At 49.7% G+C, this 26181-nt stretch overlaps 1 protein-coding gene across 1 annotated transcript in view; it reads left to right on the top strand.

Moving 5' to 3' along the window:
- The window catches only part of LOC126534726 (uncharacterized), a 45046-nt gene extending 20151 nt beyond the window's left edge, over positions 1-24895 (top strand). Inside the window, exons 6-7 of the mRNA XM_050181973.2 lie at positions 381-534; positions 24514-24895. Of these exons, the coding sequence (XP_050037930.2) occupies positions 381-534; positions 24514-24726 (367 nt within the window). The 3' untranslated portion in view covers positions 24727-24895. The remainder of the gene's footprint in view (positions 1-380; positions 535-24513) is intronic.
- Positions 24896-26181: the final 1286 nt, after the last annotated feature.

Here is a 26181-nt window from a genome sequence, read left to right as displayed (position 1 = left end):
TCGAACGTTCCAGAGTAATCGCTAGTGCCCGCGTGTTTTCCAGAAAGTTCTACACCATTCGCGTCGCGCACACATGCAATCAGATTGCACAAGGCTTCGCGACAACAGATAGCGGATCGATAACATTCCAGAAACTTCCGAGACATGCATGCGCGTGCTGCGCTGAGCGATAACATTTGATAGACGGTGAAAAGCGCTCACTCCTAAAAGCTAAACAAGTTCACGTGTCAATATATTGTAATGTAATCGTTCTATTTTGTCAACACGACCATGCGCCCATGTCTTTTGCGTGCACCGAAACTGATTTCCGCGCCACCGCATCTGTGTGACGTCACGCTGGCGCTTAATTGCGTTGTTTTGCGCTCTCCCGTGGCCGACAGGGTGTACCGCGACAGCTGGGTCCCTGCCGAGCCGCACGTGGTGGTTGTGCCCTCCACCGACACCATTCCGCAAGCACCGATGACACCGACGCAGCCAAAGCCGCGTTACATCCGGGGCCTCTCCGTTGTCACCGGCCCTCCTGTCTCGCCGCAGGTGGGCTTTGTGAACCTCCGCGTGGCGCTCTGCGTTCTTGTGCAAAGTTAGACTTTGGGTACCACTATTGAGTCATTCCAGCTGCATAACTTGCACTACGTGTGGTATCTCGTGGACGAAAGGGCTATTAAACTGAAAATTTCTAGCTGCGAAGTTAGCCGCAATCACAGTCGGGGAGTTTTCATGTTTCCGGGCAGGGGAGGGGCTTCGACCCGACCAACTTTTTGAACAACGCGAAGCTTGCGCACGCCAGGGCGGACGAAAACTTCCCCGATTCTGGTTTTGGAGGTAGCCCACGGGAAGAGATCGGCTTCGTGGTTTTTAAGCCACAGGTGGGCGACGCACGATAAGTATAACGCGTTGTTGAGCTTTAGGGGATCATCCCATTTGTTGGCGGTGCTCGCTCTTTCATACGATTCCAGCCAATCTTCAACGTATTTTCGTCGGTGCCGCTGAAGATGTCAGGATACCGCTGAAGCTGGGCACCGGCGCATACGGTGGCTGGTGAAATCAGTGGGGATGTCTGGCTGGCGTCGTCAGGCATGACGGACGGCAGAGTTCGGTTGCGTAATTCCAGGGTGGGGTAAAACCGCAGCACCTCAACCAAAATCAAATGCGAACAAAGGACAGAACAAGAAGCAGCAGGCAGCGTCTCAACCAAAGCTGCCCAGGCAATCTCGAGCTCGCGCCTCTCGGTCGACTGGCGATGTGGCTGCAGCGCCGGGCATTCCTCTTTACTATACATAACAAATAAATAAATAAATAAATAAATAAATAAATAAATAAATAAATAAATAATAGAACACAGCAATATCTCCAAAGCACGAAGGGATAAGGGAGCAAGCATTATTGAGCAGCTGATCAAGCATATGACGAATAAAAATTTACAAGGAAAATGCATAGCATAGACTAGGGAGTTTTACAAATAGCGCAACCAAGAGTCCTTGCCTACCTAAAATGCCGCAGCGTGCATGCGCTGTTATGTACCCCATTTTAATTTCTTTGTATAACATTTTGCGTTGTTTTCTAAGCCACGTTGTTTGCTTGAAGCTTCCCTCACTGTCTCCTCGCCTAGTATTAGCGCCTGATATCTTTTGCCAACAGAATACCTCATGTATGCCTTACTGCAGAAGGAGCACTCTCTCTGTAACGCTGCCGCCTTGGTACACTACGGGTCAGAGCTATGCGATAGCTCCCCATTTCTTTCTTTCAGCAAGACTTATCGCCACGCATTTTTAACGAAGGCGCACCCCTCCATTATACGAGAGCCACGAAATTTCCGAATCAGTCATTTGCGCCAGATGCCCAACGCAGCCGTAAAGAAACATGCACGATCTCGAATGTATAAGATTATAGTTCAACGCAAGTCGAAGTATCATGATGACGCACGAAAATATGTTCGCGTTTTCTCAGTGACTGCGCTTGACTGTCTGTTCGCCTGAGGTGTACTACATACGCGAGTCACGCATTTTATTTTGGAGGTAATCTGCGCCAGGTACAAGCTTCGAATCCGACATGGCCGGTCCCTTCGCGTGCGCTGTCTCCCCGCCCGCCTAGTGTTACGTTTCCGCTGGCGCTCATGTAGTGGAAGATGTGCTTCCTTCTCAACGTCAGGCAGGTTCTGGCAAAGTACCGATAAGCGACGTGCCCACTGTTGGCGTTGTCGTTGGTGCTCACGCTGTGTTTGTAGCCCGTGCACAACGCGACGTCCGCAGCAGCAGTAGAAGCGAGCTCGACGCATGTTTTCTATTTCTCGTCGTTGCCGTGATGTTCCGTATAAAGACCAAGAGAGAGAGAGGGATAATTTATTTGAAATTTTTTTCTGCAAAGAAACAATAAAGGTTGACTACGTTGCGGTCTTTGTATACTTATTGCACCTGTATTAACCCTTGCTGTCTGCGGTAATTAACATTGCAATTAGTAAAGTATTGGCTAGTTATAGTGGCACAGAGACAACGCACCTTCCTGCACAGGCATCTAGAACTCCTGCAGCAACGCGAAAAGCAGGCAGGCAGACTATTCTTGTGTAGACAAAACGGTAGAAGACGACACGTTAAAGAAAAATAAATCATAGTGTACAGTGAAGTCAGCCAGTTGCATCCATTCCTTTGAATGTTTTCTTTTAAATATAAACCATTCTTGCACGTCCACAGCTAACTATGTGTGTAGAAGCATCCAGTTTCTAATAACTTCCTGATCACGTATATTAGGGTGTAAACCCATGTTACGACATCCTCTGTGATTACTACCTTTACAAGTAGTGAAGTACCATGCTACTTGCAAGAACATATCACCCTGGAAGTTTAAAAGAAATTTCTGCATTTCAACTGTACACAATATGCGGTTTATTCAATAAAGAGCCACAAAGAGCTTTGTCACGTTGACGTACCTATTGCAAGTTTTACGCACATACAGGCAAGAAAAAAATGTGTAGGTAACGAAGTTGTTGTTCAATTTATTGACCTGTCAGTGTAGCTATAGGATTCTGCTGCTAACAAAAGGTGAGGGATTGAATTGCCAGCCATGGCAGTCGCATTTCGATGGAAGTCATAGGTAAAAATAAAGCTCTTGCACTTAGATTTAGTTCATCATCATTTATTGAAACCTTAAACTTCCAAAGATTATTGCATCAGGGGCGCATGCATATGCAAAATCTAATGAGCATTACTAACACCAGTCGAAAGCAAAGGGCACAATTGCAAAACAAGCATCTTTCCTGATACTTTGAATGTGTAAACATTCATTGCATCAATATGTATTGTTCAACAGGGCTGCACAAATTCGCATGATCAGGCATAGTAAGTACTCTATCGGGAAGCTGGTTTTACAGATGCACAAACCTCAACACATGAATGCTCATACTATGTCATGCACACACCACAAAGAAAACCTTTTCAATAGTTGTCCCTTCTGGCAGATATGAGTCAGCCATAAGCAGCAGAAACTTTATTAGAAGGCATTATGTAATACCAGTTATGAAAGAATGAAGGGAGTGAAGAGGCTTTCAATACAGTACCCCATGCTACTCTAATAGGAGGAACGATGAGCAAGAAAATTTGTGGTAGAGCACTTAAGTTCAACCGCAACTTTTTCAAAAGACAAGAAATTCTAGAAGATAGTTGGAGGTATATTTGGCTCACCCACACCAACAACACAGGCGTACTACAAGAAGTACTACATTCTGCGGAGTACTGCAGTCTATGGAAAAGCTATCTTATACAGAAATCAAGAATGATGCAAGAAGCTCTCCACAACACTGCAGACTTTCTTGGCCAGTCTGGCATCTCGCTATCTTATAAGTCAGCTTACATCGACGACAGAAAAAAAAGTATAGAATCTGGAACTGCCACAGATTGCACGTTATGCTCCACATAGCTGGACAACTATACCCACGAGTCAACATCTCCGAGTCCTCAGCTAGCGCAAGACCAAGACGGCAGAGCCAGAACGTGGGTGAAACAATTATGCCATACCTGGACATAAGTTATGCACCTGCTGAAGAGAATAATCTTAAAGTCATAGGGTGTGGACAAGCGGATACTATGGAAAATCGCATATGCTTTACTTGTGTCCAAGATGTTGTACGCTATGAATTACCGGCAGCGCACAAAAAAGGCAATCGAGCAAAGGCACACGGGTACTGACAGGTCTTTCAAACTTCACCATGCTTGAACACCTCTACGAGAAAGAGCAAATGAACAAGCACCTAGACAGAGTAGAGTTGCGGCCTGCGGCACAAATTCTTTGCCTCAAGCGCTCGGAACCTGGTGCCAAGATGCTATGCCAGCTAGCATATGAGATACAAAGACGACTTCAGAAACAGAACCTCAGGAGTACCTGAATATGGGGGTAAACAGTTAGACCAGGAGACAATATGCAACTGCCAAGCACACGGAGGAGATTGCTAATCATGAAGATACAAAGAAACATAAGGCACATATAGTGCACTGATGTGGAAATAACAGTGTAGCAGTAGTATGACACGTACAACATAAACTAAATGCCCTACAACCTGAAAAGCTGAACTGAAACCTATCAAAGCAGCATTTGCAGTGAAAATTTGCAGACTACAACATCCTGCATGCCTGCATAGATTCACCAGAAACACATCACACAAGATTGTCAGGAAAATCGGGAGATTGACAGGGGACTTTCAAGCACATGCCCAATAAACTAAATTACAGGATACATAGCCACGCAGATAGTTCAAGACAGAAACGGGCTCATGAGCCCGACATAAGAACTGAAATCTGGATGACTTGGCGTGTATTCACAAACTACAGCGCACCAACAGCCAACGGACAAGAACGAAGCCCCCGTCCAAGGCCCCGATTGGACATCCAAGGCTATGCCCGCGCGCACACAATCACACGCACACGTATATATATATATATATATATATATATATATATGCGTGTGTGTGTGTGCTCGGATGTCGAGAGTGCATTGTAGAGGAAGAAGCTAGCATTCAGTGCAGATCGGCTGCCTAGAAAAATTATGGAAGCTGTAGATGTAAAAACGCTGGGAGAAACTGGCCTCTGTTACACTTTCAGAGATGGATGCGCTTCCTGTTGGGATCTGTACTGAAACACATCAGTTCTTGCTTCTCCTTTTCGTGTAGCTTTGATTTATTGCTTGTCAACCAATATTTAATCGGCATGTTCAATAAATTTCATTTGTTAGTCCGTATTACGATCGTCTTGGTCTCTAGCCGAAAGGTTTTCAGACAGGTGTGGCTTTTTGATTCCGTTATTGTTTGTTAAGTATTCTATAAAGTTGGGCCGTTCTTCCTTTTGTAATTATTTTTCTTCCTCACCTAATACTCCAACCTTCTAGCCTGCGAGGTATATAAATGAATAAACGAATAAATAAATACATGAGCACATGCCATTCATTTCTCTGCATGCACTTCTCACCATCATGGCATGGGAAGTACCTTATTTTGGTCCAGAGAAACTAGGGCCCGAGAGCAAAAGCCCTCAGGCTAAGTCGGTGGCTCCGCCCACGTAGGCACCGGTAGGCCAAAGGCTTTCCCGATGCCGTGAGCTCTCCGGATGGCCCGGAGCTGATCTTGGAGGACTTAGCTCGATGTGCGCCGACTACAGTCCTCCTCACTGTTGAGATCCGAAGCCCTTAGGTTGGGGCACAACGAGAACATATGATCAAATAGACACGGACTGTGTCCACAGCTTTTACATTCCGCGGGAAAATCCTGGTCAATTTTGTTAAGCACAAAAGGTGCGGGATAAGGTTTAGTTTGAATCATTCTTAATGTAACTGCCTGAACTCGGTTGAGCTTCTGATGGAGGGGAGGAAAAAAACCTCCTGCCGTCCTTATAGTGTGAGGTGATCTCGTGAATAGTACTAAGTGGGTCTTTATAGGAGCCGCAGTCATCCCGGAGCAGTTCCTGATTTGATGCGCGGCATGTGAGATCTCGCACAGCAGAGTGAGCTTGCTCGTTAGAAGTGCAGCCATCGGGACTGACCGAGTTGCCCTGATGAGCCGGAAACCAGACTAGGTGTGAGCTATCCAGTTGCTCGTGATTTTGAGTATTAAGACTGTATATAAGTAACTTGTGTGCTTCCGTTGAGACGAAGCCGGCTGAGTAGTTCCTAATTGCTGTACGGGAATCGGAGACAATTGTGGAGCTTCTCCTCATTGTAATTGCAAGTGCTATGCTTGCTTCTTTGGCAGCATGAATTGAGGTTGTTCTCAGTGATGCCGCGCTTATGAATTTACCGTTCTCATCGACCACGGCAAAAGTGTAGCGGTTGCCCGATCGATAACTAGTTGCATCGACAAAAAGAACTGAGCTTTGTTGCTGGTGCAGTTTACCCAGAATGCACTTGGCCCTGGCGTCCCTTCTGCCCTTGTTGTGCACAGGATGAATATTTCTAGGTATTGGGCCCATAAGTAATTGTGTCTCCACCTCCTTGGGTATTTTGAACTCAGAGACGTCTCCTCCTCGAGGCAGTATACTGACTTGATCTAGAATTTTGCACCCTGGTTGGAGAGTCTTGCAATTGGTGACATCGAATGTGCCTCAATGAGCTCATTTATAGTGTTATGAAGTCCTAACTTGTTGAGGAGTTCGGTACTCGTTCCGTGCGGGAGTCCCAGAGCCCCTTCGAGTCCGGAGCGTATAAGTGTGTTTAGCTTAGCCTTCTCTGCTTTCCCCCAGTTCAGGTATGATGCAATGTAAGTGATATGACGGATGAAGAATGCCTCATATGCTCTGATGAGATTGCCATCCTTAAGGCCTGCATTTCAATTTGAGACCCTGCCCAGGAGTTTTAAAGTACTGTTGGCCTGCCCTGCGAGACGGTTTAGGGCCGTAGCATCACAGCTCCTTGGGTCAATAAGGAGACCCAGAATTTTAATTATGTCTACTCTGGGTATGATCCGTCCTGTGTTGTCTGTGATGTTAAGTGGCAGTTTCTACAGGTGCAAGGCTCCTAACACCCTGTCTCCCCTGTCTAAAGAGCAGCATCTCAGATTTACTAGGTGATAGCCTTAGTCTGGTGCCCTTAAGGAAGGATCCTGCGGTGTCTACGGCTGCCCGTAGTGTCTGCTCTAGGGCTGCGAGTTGACCCCCTGGGGACCCACACGTGATATCGTCAGCGTATATGACGTGCCCCAAGCTCGGGATTTTGGACAATTTCTTCGAGAGCCTGTGCATGGCAATGTTAAAGAGGAGTGGGGACAATACCGAACCTTGTGGTGTACCGCAGTTGCCTAAATTGTCTGGGCCACCTGTGACTATCCCGAGTTTGACCAGAGCTGTCCGATTAGCTAGAAAGGACCTCACATAATTGTAAAAATTGCTTCCCAGCTTCAAGGTTGAGATTTAATGTAGGATATGTTCTCACCATCACTCCCTCAACAAACGTCACTGTGTTGATGTCTCGCAGTGTGCATCTACATCAACTGCCGTTTGCATTGTGGTATAGTTTGTGAACAATGTAGTGCGTAAACATTACACGATATTAGGGTTGTGACCTATGCGGCGCATATAAAGACCTTGCAAAAGATGACACGTTGGATTGTTGAAAATATGGACAACTGTATATGTCGCAGTTACTTTAACGGCATTTATCTGACCACTTGACATAAACTTCACTTCGCATAGATTTCAACGCGTCCACTGAATTTGCATTTCTTTGCTTAATAAAGTGGTCGTTACTGCGTGGCCACATCTTGTAGATTTGAAAACAAAGTTCAATAAATTGTTGTGTTGCAAGATATTTAGGAAAATGCTTACATCACTGCGATTGCAAGGCCAGAAGTTGATACAAACACGCACATTATAGGATGCGGACAAATGCTCAAGACAAACTCCGGAATGTTTGGGTTCTGAAACTTATGAAAGTGAACAGTTGGCTGTTAATGAGGAAAAAAAAAAGCTTAATTGTGTTCATGAAACATAATCGCATTGATAAGCTTAGAGATATAATCATTGCTTAAGACTTTCGAAATTAAAAATTATAGCTTGCTAACGACACTGAATCAGCCTTTCGACCTCAATGAAAGAATAAGTTTTTCCAGCTTTGAGCACTGAAATTAAGGTAATTCCAGCGGGCATAAAATTCTGCAAACAGAATTTGTTTAGGAACCAGATAGGAACGAACATTGAAGCTTTCCTTTGTACTTCCTTTGGCTGAGTAATCTAGTTAGAAATTATTCGCATTAGCACGTCGTAACAATGTCGATCTGCTCCGATTTGTTCGAAAGAAAGATATGGAAAGTGTTCGTGTCAACTTGGACTCACGGCTGCCTCCGTTTGCAACTTTCCCAAAGCGCCCTCGAGGGTCGCTCTGGCAACTGGCAAGCACGCGCTCTGCTCTTCTGCGACTTGTCTGATCCAGGCGCATTCCCCCTGTATAGCCTCCGGGAGAAACACAGGATGGATGAGTAACATCCATGGTGGCGGGGGAATCACGAAGTACCCTGCACATTTTCCAGTTTACCACGATATCCTGCATATATGGCTGGAGCAGTCTCAGATTTTTGTCTGACTGGCTAATGCTGGCGAACGCGATTTGCTCCTTGCAATTTGAGGAAATATGGCCTTCCTTGTGGCAACGAAAGAAGATAATTGGTCTCCAGGCATCGAACGCGCGCTCTACGTCTGCCTTAGCTTTAGCGGCTCCAGCTGACTGGGCTGTCTCTGCCAGCCCTTCCATCACGACCTCTGCCTTAGTCGATACTCCCTTGCTGAACTCGTCACTAGTGGATGATTTCTTATTCGGCGAAACTGGGTTGCGAGGTGAAAACCGCTTTCCAGAATAGTCCTTTTTTTCTAGCCTTTCTTCCTAAATAAGTTTTCCTTGGAAGTTTTGGAGGGTGTAATATTCCTCAAGGAGCTGCGCTGCGTTCTCTAGGTCTGCCTCTGGGAGCCTGTCCTGCAGCCAAAGTCTTTCTTCTGGAAGAACTCGGTAAAACTGCTCCAGTGCTATGCATTCAAGCACCTTGTCGTGGTTGCCATACACGTGTGCACTTTTGAGCGACTCTTTTAAGTTAGACTTTAACTCGTACACGGACTCATTGTGCGACTCCCTGCCCCTTTTTGCCTGTATAAACCGCTGTCGAAATGCCTCGGCAGAGAGGCGGTATTTGCGAAGAAGCGCGGCTTTTACCTTTCCGTAGTTGTCGTAGTGTTCTTTAGGCAAGTGTGCCAGAACTTCCGCGGTCTCTCCTGGGACAACTGAAAGCAGTTTTTGAGACCGAATGCTTTCGTCCAGCCCTATCGTTTCACACGTACGTTCGAAATTCACGAGAAAAAGTGCGATATCTCCGCCTATCCTGTACGGTAGCATCAGGTCCTGTATTCTCAGTTTAGGCGTATCGTCTCAACCGTAAAGAGGACTTCAACGCGCCGCGCTGATTCGAATTTGCTCTTTTTCCAGTTCTCTCATTTGAGGAGCATAATCTCACTCCTCGCTCCTTTTTCTCCCCTCTGCCTCTTCGCGCCTTTTCTTTTCTTCTGCCTCGTCGCGCATTTTTTTCTCGCTTCTCCTCTCGAGAATTTCTCGCCAAAGCTCTTCGACTTCCTTCTCAGTTACCTCTTGTGCCCTCATAACGCCGAGAATGGCTTTCTTTCGCCTTGCTACGGCAACCGTAATACCCTTCTCCTGACAAACATCAAGAAGGTCCTGTATCCCGAGCTTCTACATCGCGATCTGACGCCTCGTCTCTGGTTTTTCCTCCAAATTAGCTTTGCTTGCGAAGCGGGAAATCTATGCAAGGCCTGAAGCGAACTAAGACAAAACCACTACAACCCTTTCAGAATACTTGAGCAATTGTCCTTAGCATTTACGCGTGCGGCAAAGGTCTAGTGAAGCGAAAGACAAACGTCGGGCACTCACCCTTCCGAAGTAGCTGATGCCGGTGGACCTTGTGGCTGCCGTTGAGTGGTGTAGCGGGTGTTATCTGGCTTTGAATCCCACAGCTTGCCATCCACTGTTGTTACTTCGGGGTGGAGGACGAAAGACGGACTCTTTCTGCAGACGAAGAACAAAATCTTTATACAATATTTACAGATAGTGGATGATAGCGCACATGTAGCTGCAGCAGCGCATCAGACCGACTGGGCGGCTGGAAGCGACTCTCTCTTCTCACAATGGGCCGGTTCTCCCTTAAATCCCTTCGGCGACTCCTCGTCGGCAGGAACCGGGCGGGGCAGGGTGAAGACGTCGCCCGCGTCGAATTCTTCATTCGTCACGGCGATGGCTGGGCGCATCTTGAAATCGCCTCCAGTGTTGAATTCTTGATTTGTCGTGGAGAAGTGTGAGCTCCCGTCGCCTGGGTGATAGGCACGTGGTGCCCGTAGTATGACAGCTCCCGTCGCCTCGTGGTAGCCACGCGGTGTACGTAGTATGGCAGCTCCCGTCGCGTCGGTCAAAGGCACGTGGTATGGCACAACAATATGCGGTGAGGGTAGCTGTATGGGCTTGTCGGTAGGTCATCTTGTAGGTTGTAGTGTAGGCCGAACGACACCGTCATAGAAGGCACAGGAGACAATACACAGCGGTGAACAACCAGCTGCGAACAGCTGTTATGTTCGCAGCTGGATCGCAGTAAACGTCAGAAACCTCCGTTGCGCACTTTAAAAGAAATCTAAACTGAACACGTTTTGAAATTATAAAACAGTCATATTATTTGCTCCTACTAAAGAAGGTCAACAATATTTTAATGAAAACGCTTTCCTCAGTACATTAGAATAATTTTTCGCTTGTGCCACGACACCTGGCAGCAACCCGCCCTGAGTGTCGCCACCAGTCGCATTGTTGAAATCGCAATCATGTCAAATGACCCTCTAAACGTCGCATTGCGACGCGTGTGACTGCACCGATTTTCGCCGTTACAGTCATAGCCTGTGAAACAGCCTTGAGGTGGAAAGCGGAGAAGGAGGGTATAGCGAAAGCTTGAGAAGACAAGCGTAGTGCAGCGCAGGCGTTGTGTCTGCGGCAACGACCGCGAAAAGATGGCGCCAGAGAAGCATGTCCTTGCCCGTTCACCGATGACTTCTTCAGTCACTGCATTTCACCGGCTAACAAAGGTTAAATGTTATGGCTCAATCACATCGGAGATCAGAGGAGTTGGCGTGACCTTTTGCAACTGGCGACCAAAAGCGACGGAAGGCGACCGATGCTTTGACACCGGTAAGCCTGGTTGAGCGCGACTTACAAGTGGCGATCCCGGCGATTATAGTTCTCAGGGATAACTTTAGGGATCTGCACAGTTCACGGGCATTTCGCTGGTTTAACGTTCTGGCAGCAGCCATGGACTTTCAGTCAAGCGAAGAGGAAGACGTCTACACTGTGCTGATGTGCTCTAAAGTGGTGTCAGCTGTGGGAGTGTGGAAGCCTCCGAAGATAAAGCGACGCTAGTGGATGCGGCCGTGCCTCCGTTCGCGATGTCGCCGGTGTTGGGGTCTCGGTGCTGGCGCCCGTTATTGCGAATGGGTCGCAAGCCCCAAGGGTAGCGTTGGCCTGGCGGCCTGGGGCACTGGAAGCATCCGAAGGTCCCGGCAAAGCATGAGAAGACTGGTAACAGAACAACTTGTTTATTCTAACAACGCAAAAGAGCGGCCGGTCAGGTCGACCGAAGTGGAGCGACGGGAGAGCACGTAATTCAACCGAAGAAATCGGAGCCTCTCTCCTGGCGTCCGGGGGCAGCTGCTCTTATACTCTCGGCGTCGCGGGCCAGAAGGAAGGTCACGGGATGAGCCCACGCGACGGCGGAGCATGAGCCCACGACGGCGCGCACGGTCGAGCCGAGAGACATGGTGAGCCGAGTGTAGTGACGCATCGCCAACCCGCCGACGGACAGACCTCCTGGCACCTCACTTGGGGAGCTCCGCTCCCCGGCTGCCGCGCTTTGACAAGCGTGGGCACACACACACACACGCACATACGAAGACACGTGGCACTGAAACACGCCTGGACACGCTTGGCGGGGAGGCGTTGCGGCGGCGTCGAACGGCCCAAAATGTCCGCCGCTTTGAACGAAGCCCCGGCGTCCGTTGCATCCGCGCCGGCATTACCGCGCGTTGTAGGCGAAACGTAACAGACCGCCCCGCCGGGGGAAGGAGATCCCGATGGTCAGGGGACTGCATCCGCTGTCCGGAGGGATGTCGCTCGATGATGCTCATAACCGAAGTCGGGCGTCCTTTGGCGTTTCTTGAGCGCAGCGCACAGAGAAGGCCTCGTTCTCACGTTCAGGTGCACACAGGACACTGCAAAGTGACTTCGGGAGAGTTGACATTTTTGTTCTCGTTTCCGGCAAGCGTTAGAACTACGCCGAAAGTCAACCGCTCAGTCAGCAAGCACGGCACAACCCTCACTAAGCCCTGCCAGGCTCTTTCCCCTTTTATACTGCTGCCTAGTTCCTTACAGTAGTTTAGCAGCACTCAGAACGCGTCCACAAATCGGAAAATTGCACTAGAAAGCACATCATCACTTTGAAACACTACACGAAAGCAATAGGTTAAAAATCCTGCCTCAGGAAGAAAAACATCAGTAACAAGCAATTTTGAGGCTGATTCCCACGTTAGGGGCTTCGACTTAAGCCATCGGCGTTACCGTTGAGACTCCCCTTTTTGTAACGCACCTCAAAGGAATGTTGTTGCAAAGCGAGGCTCCAGCGCAGGAGGCGGCCATTTTTGGGAGAGATGGTCTGCAGCCATTGGAGAGGGCAGTGATCCGTCTCAATGATAAACCTCGAGCCAGCTAGGTAACATGACAATTTCTGAACGGCCCACACGATACACGCACACTCTTTCTCGGTGGCGCTATACGCCTGCTCACGACTCGTCAGCTTACGACTAGCATACAGGACGGGGTGTTCTACTTCTCCATTTTCCCGTTGGCACAGTACAACGCCCATGCCTCGCTCACTAGCATCACACTGAACAACGAACCCTTTTGTGTAGTCGGGCGATCGTAGCACAGGCTGGCTTGTTAGGGCGCTCTTTAGGGCGCTAAAAGCTCTTTCCTTTGTCTCATCCCAGACGACTGTTTGCGGCTCTGTCTTAGAGCATCCGTCAAGGGAGCCGCGATATCAGAGTACCTGGGGATGTACCTCTGATAGTAGCCGGCGACACCTAAGAACGACCGAATATCGGTCTTCGTGCGCGGTTGCGGGAAGTCTCGCACAGCGGCCACCTTTATTTCAGAGGGGCGGCGACGACCCCGACCAATCACGTGTCCGAGGTAGACAACCTCGGCCTGTGCTAACTGGCACTTGGGAGCCTTGACTGTCAAGCCCGCATCGCGCAGGCGGGTTAGCACTGCCCGCAAGTGCGCCATATGCTCAGGCCAGGATGCGGAGAATATCGCTACGTCGTCTAGATACGGTAAAGCGAATTCTTGCTGTCCCCGCAACACTTTATCCATGAGGCTTGAAAAGCAGTATGGCGCGTTCTTCAAACCAAAACTCAAAACTTTAGGACGGAATGTCCCCATTGGTGAAATGAACGCCGCATACCTACTAGCCTCATCTGTAAGTGGAACCTGCCAATAACCCCTGACAAGATCTAGGGTGGAAATAAACTGAGCGCTACTCACTCTCTCAAGGCGCTCCTCGATGTTAGGGATCGGATAAATTTGATCCTTAGTGATGGAATTAAGCCTGCGGTAGTCGACGCAAGGACGAGGTTCCTTGCCCGGTACCTCAACTAAAATCAAAGGGGAGGTATAATCACTCTCACCCGCTTCAATAACACCGAGCTGTAGCATTTTCTTTACCTCAGCCTCCATAATATCGCTCTGGCGGGGTGACACCCGGTACGCCTTGGATCGTACTGGCTCTGGGGAGGTAAGTTCTATGTCATGAGTAAGGACAGAAGTCCTACCAGGCCTCTCAGAGAACAGACCTTGAAACTCTTGTAAGAGCTGGTGTAGTTCGGTTTTCTGCTCAGGCGACAGCGATGCTTTACTTATTAAGTCACTAATGACTTGATCGGTGTCTTTCCTGTTCGTCACTGAGCCTAGTCCCGGAAGCTCGACCGGAAGCTCTTCTAGAACGTTTACCATCATGCACACCACTGCTTCCCGTTGCTTATAGGGTTTGAGCAGATTACAGTGGTAAACTTGCTGTGCTTTCCGCTTTCCTGGCAGACTCACCACGTAGTTAACGTCCGACAGTTTTTGAACAATCCGTGCTGGGCCCTCCCACTGCACGTCGAGTTTGTTCTTTAGCGATGTGCGCAATATCATGACCTCATCGCCCACCTCAAAACGACGGGCCCTGGCTGTCCGATCATAATAAACCTTGGCCCTCTGCTGGGCCTCTGCCATTGCTTCACCTGACAACTCCTGTGCCCTTCTTAAGCGTTCGAGGAGCTTAAGCACGTACTCTACCACGACTGGGTCGTCGCCCCTGCCTTCCCATGATTCTCGAAGCATGCGAAGCGGAGATCGCAGCGAGCGACCGTACACCAGCTCAGCTGGCGAAAACCCCGTAGCCGCATGCGGCGCGGTCCTTAATGCAAACATCACTCCAGGCAGACACAGCTCCCAGTCAGTTTGATGTTCAAAACACAATGCTCTCAACACGCGCTTCATGACGGAGTGGAGCTTCTCAACGGAATTCGACTGGGGGTGGTGCACTGAGCTGTGTAACAGCTTTACCCCGCACCTTTCGAGAAAGGCTGTCGTCAAAGCGCTAGTAAACACTGTACCCTGATCTGACTGGATTTCTGCAGGAAAACCAACTCGCGCAAATATGGACAGTAGTGCATTGACTATCTCAACTGAGCTGAGTTCTTTAAGCGGCACTGCTTCAGGGAACTTTGTCGCTGGGCAGATCACAGTCAAAATGTGTCGGTACCCCGTGGCTGTTACCGGCAGAGGTCCCACTGTATCAATAACGAGCCGTCTAAAAGGCTCCGTAATGATAGGTACCAACTTCAACGGCGCCCTCGTTTTGTCCCCTGGCTTGCCCACCCGCTGACAGGTGTCGCATGTCTTCACAAAGTGGTCTGCGTCCCGAAAACACCCTGGCCAATAGTACTCTTGCAAGAGACGGTCCTTAGTTTTCTTAACTCCTAGGTGTCCGGACCACGAACCCCCATGCGACAAGCGCAACAGATCCTGACGATAGCATTGAGGCACGATCAGCTGATCGAACTCCACTCCCCTGCGGTCTAGATACTTCCGGTACAGGACCCCACCTCTTTCCACAAAGCGAGCATTTTTCTTGGCGATACCTTCCTTGACAATGCAGCGTATGTTTTCTAGGCTGCCATCCTTCTTTTGCTCGGCTATCAAAGCCGACCGGCTGACTTTTAGCAACCTGTTTAGTCCGTCTGACGTAGGCGCGATGAGCAAATCTGGAGACAGCTCTTCTAACTTTCCCGTGTCGGGATTTTCCTCTCCAGTATCTGGTGCCTTTAACGCTACAGGCTCAATTTTATTCAGTTCGGGCGTGCTCTGAATACCAGCTTGCGGCGCCTCTGACCCTTTCTCATCGTTCAACAACGTTGGCCCCGCAACTACCGCCTTTGCAGCGAGCTCCCGAACCTTCGATCTGGTTAAGGCCTGAACGCTAGCCTCACCAAACAAAAGCCCCTTCTCGCGCAGGAGGTGATCAGACCTGTTCGAAAATAGGTACGGGTACTGGGGGGGCAGCATAGATGACACTGCGGCCTCCGTCTCAAGTGCTCCGAAAGGTCCTTCAATAAGCACTTTTGCTACCGGCAGACACACGCTATGAGCTTCCACTGCTTGCTTGATCCATGCGCACTCGCCCGTGAACATATCGGGTTCTACGTAAGAGGGGTGAACTACATCCATTGTAGCTGCGGAATCGCGAAGCACTCGGCACTCTTTCCCGTTCACGAGGAGGTCTCGCATGTAAGGCTCGAGAAGCTTCATGTTCTCGTCAGTGCTGCATAAAGACAAAAACACGACTTTTGTTTTTGTTTCTGGACACTGCGCCGAAAAGTGACCCGGCTTCTGGCACGTATAACAAACGCGCGCTTGCCTCGTCTCGAACCGCTTTCTGCGTTCGGCTTCGGTTGCCGCCGTCTCCGTACGTTCGGTCGGACTGCTTTCACTCGCATCCGCACTACGTGTGTCCCCCTTTGCTCTCATGGGCGTGAACTTTGGCCTCTCAAACTTGGAGCCAAATTCACCCTTTTGACCGTCCTTAGCTCCACGAGCCCGACGCGTCACAAACTCCTCGGCTAGCTCAGCGGCTCGAGCCACCGTACTAACGTCTGGCCTATCCAAGACCCAGTACCGCACGTTCTCAGGTAACCGACTATAAAACTGTTCTAGCCCGAAACACTGCAGAGCTTTCTCGTGGTCACCAAACGCTTTCTCTTCTTTGAGCCACTCCTGCATGTTTGACATAAGCCTGTAGGCAAACTCTGTATATGACTCACTTCTGCCTTTCTCATTTTCCCGAAACTTCCGACGGAACGCCTCCGCTGACAGCCTGTACTTTTTTAGCAGACTCGATTTCACTTTGTCGAAATCCTCTGCCTCCTCTCTCTCCAAGCGAGCGACTACGTCGGCCGCCTCGCCGGGTAACAAAGTGAGCAAGCGCTGTGGCCACGTTTCCCGAGAGAACCCCTGCTTCTCGCACGTTCGCTCAAAGTTAACCAGGAACAAACCAATGTCCTCTCCAAGCTTAAACGGCCGCATCAGGTCAGTCATTTTGAACAATACTCGTTCTCCTGCACCGTGTGCCTGACTTCCATTACGAGCGCGTTCCATCTCTACCTCGAGACGCTTCATTTCCAAAGCGTGTTGACGGTCGCGCTCTTCTTTTTCTTTCTCTTTTTGTTCTTTAAGTTCACGCTCCTGTCTCTCTTTCTGTTCTTTAAGTTCGCGCTCCTGTCTTTTTGCCGTCTCCCTCTCCTCAATGGTCTCAAGGCATTCCGACAGCTCGTCATCCTCAGCTTCTAACTCAAGAATAGCCCTTAGCAGTTCTGGTTTTCTGAGTTTGTCTGAGACATCCAGACCCAACTCTCTTGCAAGCTCCAGCAATTTCGGTTTGCGCAACGACTTCAAATCCATGGCTGCTCTGAATGCTGCTTTCTCTACTGCCTACTATTGTCTTGCCGCAAACTAACCCGGCAGCAACGACAACCACAATTACCAGCTCTGTTTTTGACACTAACAAAAGCCTGGCAAAACTCAGAAGAAGAAAGTCCCGCACTCACCAAACCTCGCAGCCAAGACTTCAGCGCAGTCGTTCCGCTGCAGGCAACCAGTCATCACACAGGGCTCGTTGCACTGCTCCCGGATGGTCGTTGAGCTGCTCAGCATACATTCAACCGCATCTCTTCGCTGCTGGCCTCCGTTGTCGCGATCTCACCGCTGGCAACCAGTTGTTGGGGTCTCGGTGCTGGCGCCCGTTATTGCGAATGGGTCGCAAGCCCCAAGGGTAGCGTTGGCCTGGCGGCCTGGGGCACTGGAAGCATCCGAAGGTCCCGGCAAAGCATGAGAAGACTGGTAACAGAACAACTTGTTTATTCTAACAACGCAAAAGAGCAGCCGGTCAGGTCGACCGAAGTGGAGCGACGGGAGAGCACGTAACTCAACCGAAGAAATCGGAGCCTCTCTCCTGGCGTCCGGGGGCAGCTGCTCTTATACTCTCGGCGTCGCGGGCCAGAAGGAAGGTCACGGGATGAGCCCACGCGACGGCGGAGCATGAGCCCACGACGGCGCGCACGGTCGAGCCGAGAGACATGGTGAGCCGAGTGTAGTGACGCATCGCCAACCCGCCGACGGACAGACCTCCTGGCACCTCACTTGGGGAGCTCCGCTCCCCGGCTGCCGCGCTTTGACAAGCGTGGGCACACACACACACACGCACATACGAAGACACGTGGCACTGAAACACGCCTGGACACGCTTGGCGGGGAGGCGTTGCGGCGGCGTCGAACGGCCCAAAATGTCCGCCGCTTTGAACGAAGCCCCGGCGTCCGTTGCATCCGCGCCGGCATTACCGCGCGTTGTAGGCGAAACGTAACACCGGCCACGCAAGCCGCCTCCTGTCTGAGAGCCGCATGCGTGATAGAAACCACCACCACCACCACCACCACCACCACCACCACCACCACCACCAACACCACCACCACCGCCATGGTTGTTAAGCACAGTATCCACAGCCGTGATGCAAAACCGATTCACCGGCGCCCCTATTGCGTTTCTGCCGCGGCAAACGGCATAATCGAAAAAGAAGTCGATAAAATGCCGGCCAAGGACATTATCGAGCCGTACTCTATTGCATGGGAATCCCCTGTTGTGTACTCGATAAGAAAAAAGTACGACACGTGGCAATTTTGCGTTGATTATCGACACTTGAGTAATATAACGAAGAAACAGGTTTATTTGTTGTCCCGTACAGACGACGTACTTGACTGTCTTCACTGCGCCCAATATTTCTCGTGTACTGACGTTCACTCAGGTTAGTGGCAGTGCTGTTGATGCACTTGACCGCGAAAAAAAAACGCATTTGTAACTGCAGATCTTATCTTATCTTTCTTATCTTAAAGATGTGCCTTTCGGTCTTTTGCAATGTGCCGGCTACATTCGAGCAATTATGGATTCGCTTTTTCGTAGCTTCAAATGGTTAACCTCCTTGGGCTACCTTAACGATTTCATAAGCTTTTTTTTTACCAACGTTGATAGCCATCTTCAGCGCCATTCCGCAATTCTCGAGGTATTCCACAATGCTGGCCTGCAGCTCAACTCCTGAGAATGTCGTTTCGGATGCTGTGAAATAAGTTTTCGGCCATCTCTACAACGCGGCGGGTGTCCAGCCCGATCCTGAAAAAGTTCATGCCATGAAGAGTGCTCCTGTGCCTTGTTCGGCTAAAGATGTACGAAGCTTTCTTGGACTGCACTCCTATTTCCGCCTTTGATCCGTAATTTCGCCGGCGCCACGGGCCCCATTACTGCTCTCCTCAAAAAAGACGTTGCTTTTACGTGGGCCTGGCCCATGCTACTACATTTTCGGCACTTATCGGTGGCGTCACGACTTCTCCTATTTTAGTGTATTTTGATTTGAGTCCATTGACAGAAGTTCGCACAGGCGCCAGCGGCCATGGAATCGGTGTCATCCTCGCTCAGCTTCAGTGCAGACGCGACTGCTTTATTGCGCACGCTAGCCGCCTCCTGCCCACACCACAGAAATATTACTCAGTCAAAGAAAGCAAGTGTCTTGCTCTTTCTTGCCTTTGTCTGGGCTGTGGCTAAATTTCGTCCCTATCTGCTTGGCCGCATGTTTATCGTCGTAAATGATTATCATGTCAAGACCCTACAGACCGCCTTAATCGTTGGGCCCTCCGCCTCCAAGAATATGCGTTTTCGGTAGTGCACAAGTCCGGTCGGCTCCATCCAGATGCTGATTGCCGGTCACGGCATCCCGTAGATTCCATTGACGTCATCGAGCAGGACACCGACACCTCTGTTTTGTCTCTGTCGGACCTCTAACATAAGGGACGAACAACACCGCGACCCGACTTTAGGTTCTGTAATGGACAGTATTAGTCCGGTCACACCCGCCCCTTCACACCACTTGTTCTGCTTTCAAGACGGCACCTTGTAACACCACAATATGCATTCCGACGGCCCTGAACGCCTTCTATTCTTGATTGCCCATCTGTGGTCAGCTGTCCCACACCAGTTTCACGATGAGCCCACGGCTGGTTACCTTGGTTTCACCTGCATTTATGATCGCATCAAGCACCGTTTCTTCTGGCCTCTGTCTCTACCGCTCCGTGCAAGGGTATGTCGCTAGCTGCGACCAATGCGAACGCCGGAAGCGGCCACCTGTGCTTCCAGCCGGTCTGCTTCATGCTACCGACATCCCCGCCACACCGTTCTTTCGTGTTGGGCTTGACTTTCCTGGTCCCTTTCCAACCTCGACATCAGGCAACAAGTGGGTCCCCATCGTGACTGATTACGCGACGAGATACGACATTTCCCGCGCGGTCCCACCAGCTGCGCTACGAATATCGCCGACTTTCTTCTTTATGACATCATCTTGCATCATGGTGCTCCTCGACAATTTCTGACCGACCAAGGCCGGTACTTTTTGTCCCGCAGCATTGAGGACATTCTTCATTCATACTCTACCCACCACAAGCTCACAACCATTTATCACCAGCAAACGAACGGACTCACATAGCCTCTGAACCGAACGTTCACCGATATGTTTCCAATGTACGTTTCCGCCGACCACGGCGATTGGGACGTTACTTTGCCTTATGTTACTTTCGCCTACAACTCGTCCAGGCATGACACCTTCGGCTACTCGCCGTTTTATCTTCTCTGTGGACGCGAACTGCCTCTGGATACTTCTTGCTGCTCCAAGCTCATCCACTAAACGGACATTCGCGATGCCACAGCGCGCACCGATAAAGCTCGCCAGATCGCTCGTGAACGGCTTACAGTGTCCCAGGCTTCCCAAAAAGCCCTGTATGACCGTCGCCAAAGAGAAGTTTGTTACTCCCCAGGTTCCCTCGTGCAACTATGGCTTCCTGCCCGCCGTATCGGTATCTCCGAAAAACTATTATACCGTTACGAGGGTCCCCACAGTGTGGTACAGAGGGCAAAATGCATGTCTAGAACGACCGAACTGCGTGCTCCGGGCCGCTCGGAGCTACGTGCGCGACATCTAGCGATAACGCCTGGTTCGAGACGGGCGGAGTGTCGGCATGCGCGGCCAAGCTGATAGCACTGCCTGTCTTTTCGGGGCTCGCAGGCTGCTGCGGCTTTACCTTCTGCTTCAGTCGTCAGAAGCGCTGATGTGCGCTGCCAGTCTGCGAAAGCGCATACGCGGCGGAGCGCACGCCACTGGCTTCTCTTTTTTTTTTACTTTCTTTTTGTGCACTATCAAAGCTCTGGCAGGGAGCATTTCACCGCATCATTCACGCGCCGGTGTACTGCATCGTCATCCTAGCCGCGAGCCTTATATTAGTGATCGAGGTTTGGCAGGCTGCATTTGCCGGCAACTGCCAAAATCGGCATGCCATTACTGAAAGCATACTTGGACCTTAAGTGTGGCGTATACACAAGATCAGATATGCGATAATCTGAATAACGTTTTCATCCCTACAAGTGAACAGACGAGATGCGTAAAGGCATCGACGATGGCGCCGCGACTCACAGTAGACCAAAGGAAAGCCATCACAGAGATGGGCCGCACAATGACCCAAAGAGCTACTGGGCGCCCTTTAGCCACAGTCAGCAGAGTACTGCAGGCATTCCACAAAGAAGGCCGACTTAAGGATGCTGCGCGCGGCCGGCCACCAAGAGCGACGACGGAAGAAGAAGACAGGCTTGTTGTCGCAGGAGCAGCAGATGATCCGTTCCTCAGCGCCAGGGAGCTTCGTGACATGTTCGCTTTGAACGCATCCACTCAGACAATCAGGAGCAGGCTTCATGCAGCAGGTGTGAAAAGTAGAATAGCTGCGCATAAAACACAACTGAGACAAGCGGATCGGGACACGCGCCTGGAATTCGCGTCTGTGGTGGAAGACTGGACCCCAGACAATTGGAGAGCAGTCGTCTTCAGCGACGAAGCCACTTTTTGCACGCGCTGGGACCAGCAGAAGCGGGTGTGGCGGCCGGAAAAAGCACGGTAGGACTGTAGTCTGTTTCAATGTGCTCGCACGTCTGAGAATATACCCGGAGTTTTTTTTTAGGCTGTCAAATTTATATTTTAAAACCAGTGAAAGGTAGGTGAGTGCAGTCTGAGTTGTTAAACTGTACAGCACGGTGGGCATTATGTAGGCAATAGAGATGAAACACGCATAAAGAACTTAAATTCGTATATTTTATTTTCGGCTTCAGGGCGAAACAATAAATCGCAAGATTAAAGGTCGTGAATGCATAATGCGAGCTCAGTTCTTACGTTTTCGGAATCGGCAATGTTTTTTGAAGTATAGAACATCAAAATCACACTTTTAAATGTTCGTTAGGTTACCTTTTCTGCATGGCACACCCACAAAATTGTATCCTTAAGCTAAGACGTGGCGAATTTTAAAACAGCGTGTGTATTTTATCATATAAAAGATGTGTGATTGATTTCGGGTATTATACTGTGCGCTGCGACGCCATATTAAAAATCTACAATGCTGGAAAGCCAGCTTAACGAGCTCGCGAACGGACATTTTGACGCTCCATATTTTGAACCATAATGGGCTTCAATCTCTTTAATGCGTTGCACTCTCGTCGTTTCCAGTCCTTCACTGCTACCACATCAGGTATCATTAGCTCTGATGGCAATTTGATTCCTCTAATAAAACCGGATTTCCCTACCACCATGCAGGGACGAAGAAAAATACATTTGGAATGTGCGCAGCAGCGGCCGTGTTTCAGTCAGCGTGTGGGGAGCCATCAGCTACGATGGACTAGGACCCCTGTACCGCATTCCTGGGCGTATGACGGCAGAAGTCTACGCGGAGGTGGCAGAAACTGTCCTCTTGCCTTATGTGCTTGATGGGCCATTTCCGGATGGGCTCTATCACTTTCAACAAGATGGAGCTTCTGTGCACTCAGCCAAGACTGTCCGAGACCTTTTTGAAAGGCTTGGCGTTATGACCATTCCATGGCCTGCAAGAAGCCCTGACCTTAACATTATAGAAAACGTGTGGGGACTGATGAAGAAAAGCCTATCCAAGAAATCGGGACTCTCCAATTGCAATCCGGACGGGCTATGGGAAGCCATTGAAAATGAGTGGGGACATCTCCGCAATGACCGCGCTCTTGTCGACTCCCTCTACGAGTCACTGCCGAAGAGGATTGAGATCCTAAAGAAATCTGGGGGAGCCCCTATTCGCTATTAGTTTGTCCTCTCCATCCGCTAATAAACAGTAAACTTGTGGAAAAAATAAAAGAACGTGAAATGAGAAGCCAGCAATCTGTTTTCTTTAATGACCAAAGAAGAACAGTGAAATAAAGACAAACCCGCCGCTTACACTTACTTCGCGGCACCTTTAATACTAATTTGCCTTCCTGCAATTGCCGAAGAACGAAAACTGCCAAACCTCGATCACTGATATAAGGCTCGCGGCTAGGGTGACGATGCAGTACACCGGCGCGTGAATGATGCGGTGAAATGCTCCCTGCCAGAGCTTTGATAGTGCACAAAAAGAAAGTAAACAAAAAAGAGAAGCCAGTGGCGTGCGCTCCGCCGCGTATGCGCTTTCGCAGACTGGCAGCGCACATCAGCGCTTCTGACGACTGATGCAGAAGGTAAAGCCGCAGCAGCCTGCGAGCCCCGAAAAGACAGGCAGTGCTATGAGCTTGGCCGCGCATGCCGACACTCCGCCCGTCTCGAACCAGGCGTTATCGCTAGATGTCGCGCAGGTAGCTCCGAGCGGCCCGGAGCACGCAGTTCGGTCGTTCTAGACATGCATTTTGCCCTCTGTACGTTATGTTACCGACGTTACATAAGAAATTGAACCAGTCGTCTAGCTAGCGCCGTCTCTGCGACTGCCCTCTGCTATCGGGCACATTGTGAGACTTAAGCCATACGTGACGGCCCCCTCTGGTGTGTCCTAACAAGCACCAGATCGGCACTCTTGCTCTGAGGGGGAGGGGAGTAATGTCATGGGACAGTGAAAGGGCTGTCGGTCAGTTGGTCAGACGACGACGACAGCGTCGAAGTGGGCAGAGGCACGCGAGAGCCCCGCTTTCATCGCCGTTGCTTGGGGTTGTTGTAGCCTTGGTACAGCAATAATTTGTAAATACACGCTATTCCCGTAACAGTATGTTGTTGAAAACTATCAACTAGCAAAGCCACAAGGTGATTTTAAGCCACAAGGTTGAAGCATGGTGAAATTTATGTACTGACCATCGTTGCGATGCTTTCTGTACCACCATACTTGCCAGCTTCGGTAAAAACTAGCCCCAGAGTTCTAGCTCATAGAAAACTCTATGATCCAGGCCCTGTGTCGTACGCTTCAGCACACTATAGCTCTTCTAATATGATTAGTCCTCATGGGAGACTTTCCCCACTTTGCAGTATAGGACTGGTGTGTACTCGCCTCTTTCATGAAATCTCTGGGAGCGCTACACTAAGGTCACTACGCCGCTTCATGAATGAAAAAAAAAATATCCTGTAATATTTCTACTTTGCTGAGCGATATCCAACCCGCGTCCCACAGGTTCCCCAAGCACAGCAGCCCTAACTTTTATCACCGCTGCACGAATGCCCGCGAGCTCCGAGGGAATATTTTCAGCGTTAGCAATCACCGGTGCTCCACGTATCTTGGAGGCCAACCACGTACTTCGCGGGCGCGCCGCCATGTAGGGCAGATTGCCCAGAGGGAGGCGCGAGAGAGGAGCCCGGCTGCAGTACTCGGCTGATACGTGACGCGTTTCGGCGGTTGCAATTCGGTGCGTCGCTACATCACTTGAATGTTATAATCGCGTTATCTTCAACATTCATCGTGAAGTGGGTTCTGTCGGAATGTTTTTTTTTCTTCTCAAGAACTTCACATCCGCTCGCAGGCACCACGGGAAGAGCGCCGAAGTGACGGCAGTGACCACACGGGCAGCCCTTCGTCGGGGCCAGCCACGCCAAAGAGAGCAGCGACCCCGAGCCCGGCGTCTCCCCGATACGCCAGCACCGGCGACGCGCTTCAGAAGGGCGGCGTGACCATCGCCGTGTGTAAGGGCATCACCGTCCGTACACTCATGCCAGAATCACCGGGAGCAGATTGAAGGATACCGATGCAGAGGTTGCTGAACAGAAGTCCAGCAGTAGCGCGGCCGAGTTGGCGGCTCTGTAAGCGTGACTGAGTTGGGCTTTTAGTTATTGGAGTTGGTTTCGAACAAACTCTTAATTCATTTATTTCTCGTTGCCGAATAAACTTTTGCATTACATATTCGTTATGCGGAGTGCTGAATGTTGTGATGGTGTAACAGAGCGAAGCAGCAGCAGTGAAGCAAAAAATGAAATTAAACATTGAAATCATTATTAGACTAAAAGGCGGCAAATAAATCAGACGACATGGAAATTCTGTTAGGACAACCCTGCAATGAAAGCAATATTTATATGACGACGGCAGATGAGACCATGGTCAACGGATGTCGAATCGACATCTTCCCGCTCAAGTCTTTCTCGTAATAACACATGCGCCACCGTATATTCCAGAGCGAGTGCTAGTGGTTTCGTAGATTCGAGGCGGTGCAGCCCTTTTGGCGTCGCACAAGCCTGGATTGCTATCGAATTGGTGACAACGTTAATGATGTTTCGGACACAGAGAGCGACTCACGCGCAATAGCATTGACCCCATAGCGATGACAGTTTGGTGAAACTGGTCACTGGGAAAAACTATAAAGCAGTACACTCGTGGCAATGACCTCTTCGTGAGAAAGCATCGTCTCGATGCTGCTAACGAACACGCCAGTAAAAGGAACAGAAAGCTTTGCTTTCGAAATCCAAAGACGGGCAAGCAAGTTGCGTAAAGAAGAGCGTTTTTATTATGGTGAACTGAAATACTTAAAATAGGCAAATTTAAATTTACAGTAATGTGCGGCTACACATGACTAAGAATAAGGCTACAACAATGCTGCACCGACTGTACAAAAAGTTAGAAGGCAGCTTAACTTGCGGTTGAAGTCAATGAAAGACAGTCTTCCTGAACGAATTGGGGGCGCTAATGTGCTGGCCTGTATGCGAGAAATGCTTGTTTTCTATTCCCTTTGCGCCCGTGTGGCTGTTACTGCGCACCACAATTATCGCGCGTGACTCCTCGGCGTGGGGGAGTAGTAGGAACGTTGCACTCAAATTCTTTTACTGCACTGTCTTCGGGATCGGCCTGCATTTTGACGTATAATGACGTGTTCATTAAACTTCAATAATTTCTGGGATTTAACATGTCAGCACTATGATGCGACTATTAGGCACGCCGTTATGGGGGACATGCGTCCGTGGCGTAAAGGTCACAGTATCAGGCTTCTGTGCTAGATGTTCTCTGTTCGAATCCGGCTGCTGAACAGTTTCATTGATTTCTTTATTTAAAGAATCACAATTTCGCCATAAGGATGAAATAATGATTGCGATAGCAACAATTTAGAATATAACAGGTAGTGAGCGTCGTAGATTTAGTGGCAGAATGAATTGCAGGAAACAGAATCTGGCTAAGTAAACACGCGTGCGTGATGTGTGCAGAC

The sequence above is a fragment of the Dermacentor andersoni genome, chromosome 7 (genome assembly GCF_023375885.2).
Source record: "Dermacentor andersoni chromosome 7, qqDerAnde1_hic_scaffold, whole genome shotgun sequence".
Taxonomy (NCBI): Eukaryota; Metazoa; Arthropoda; class Arachnida; order Ixodida; family Ixodidae; genus Dermacentor; species Dermacentor andersoni.
Note: the sequence above shows the minus strand (reverse complement) of the source record. Positions and strands in the feature narration are given on the sequence as shown.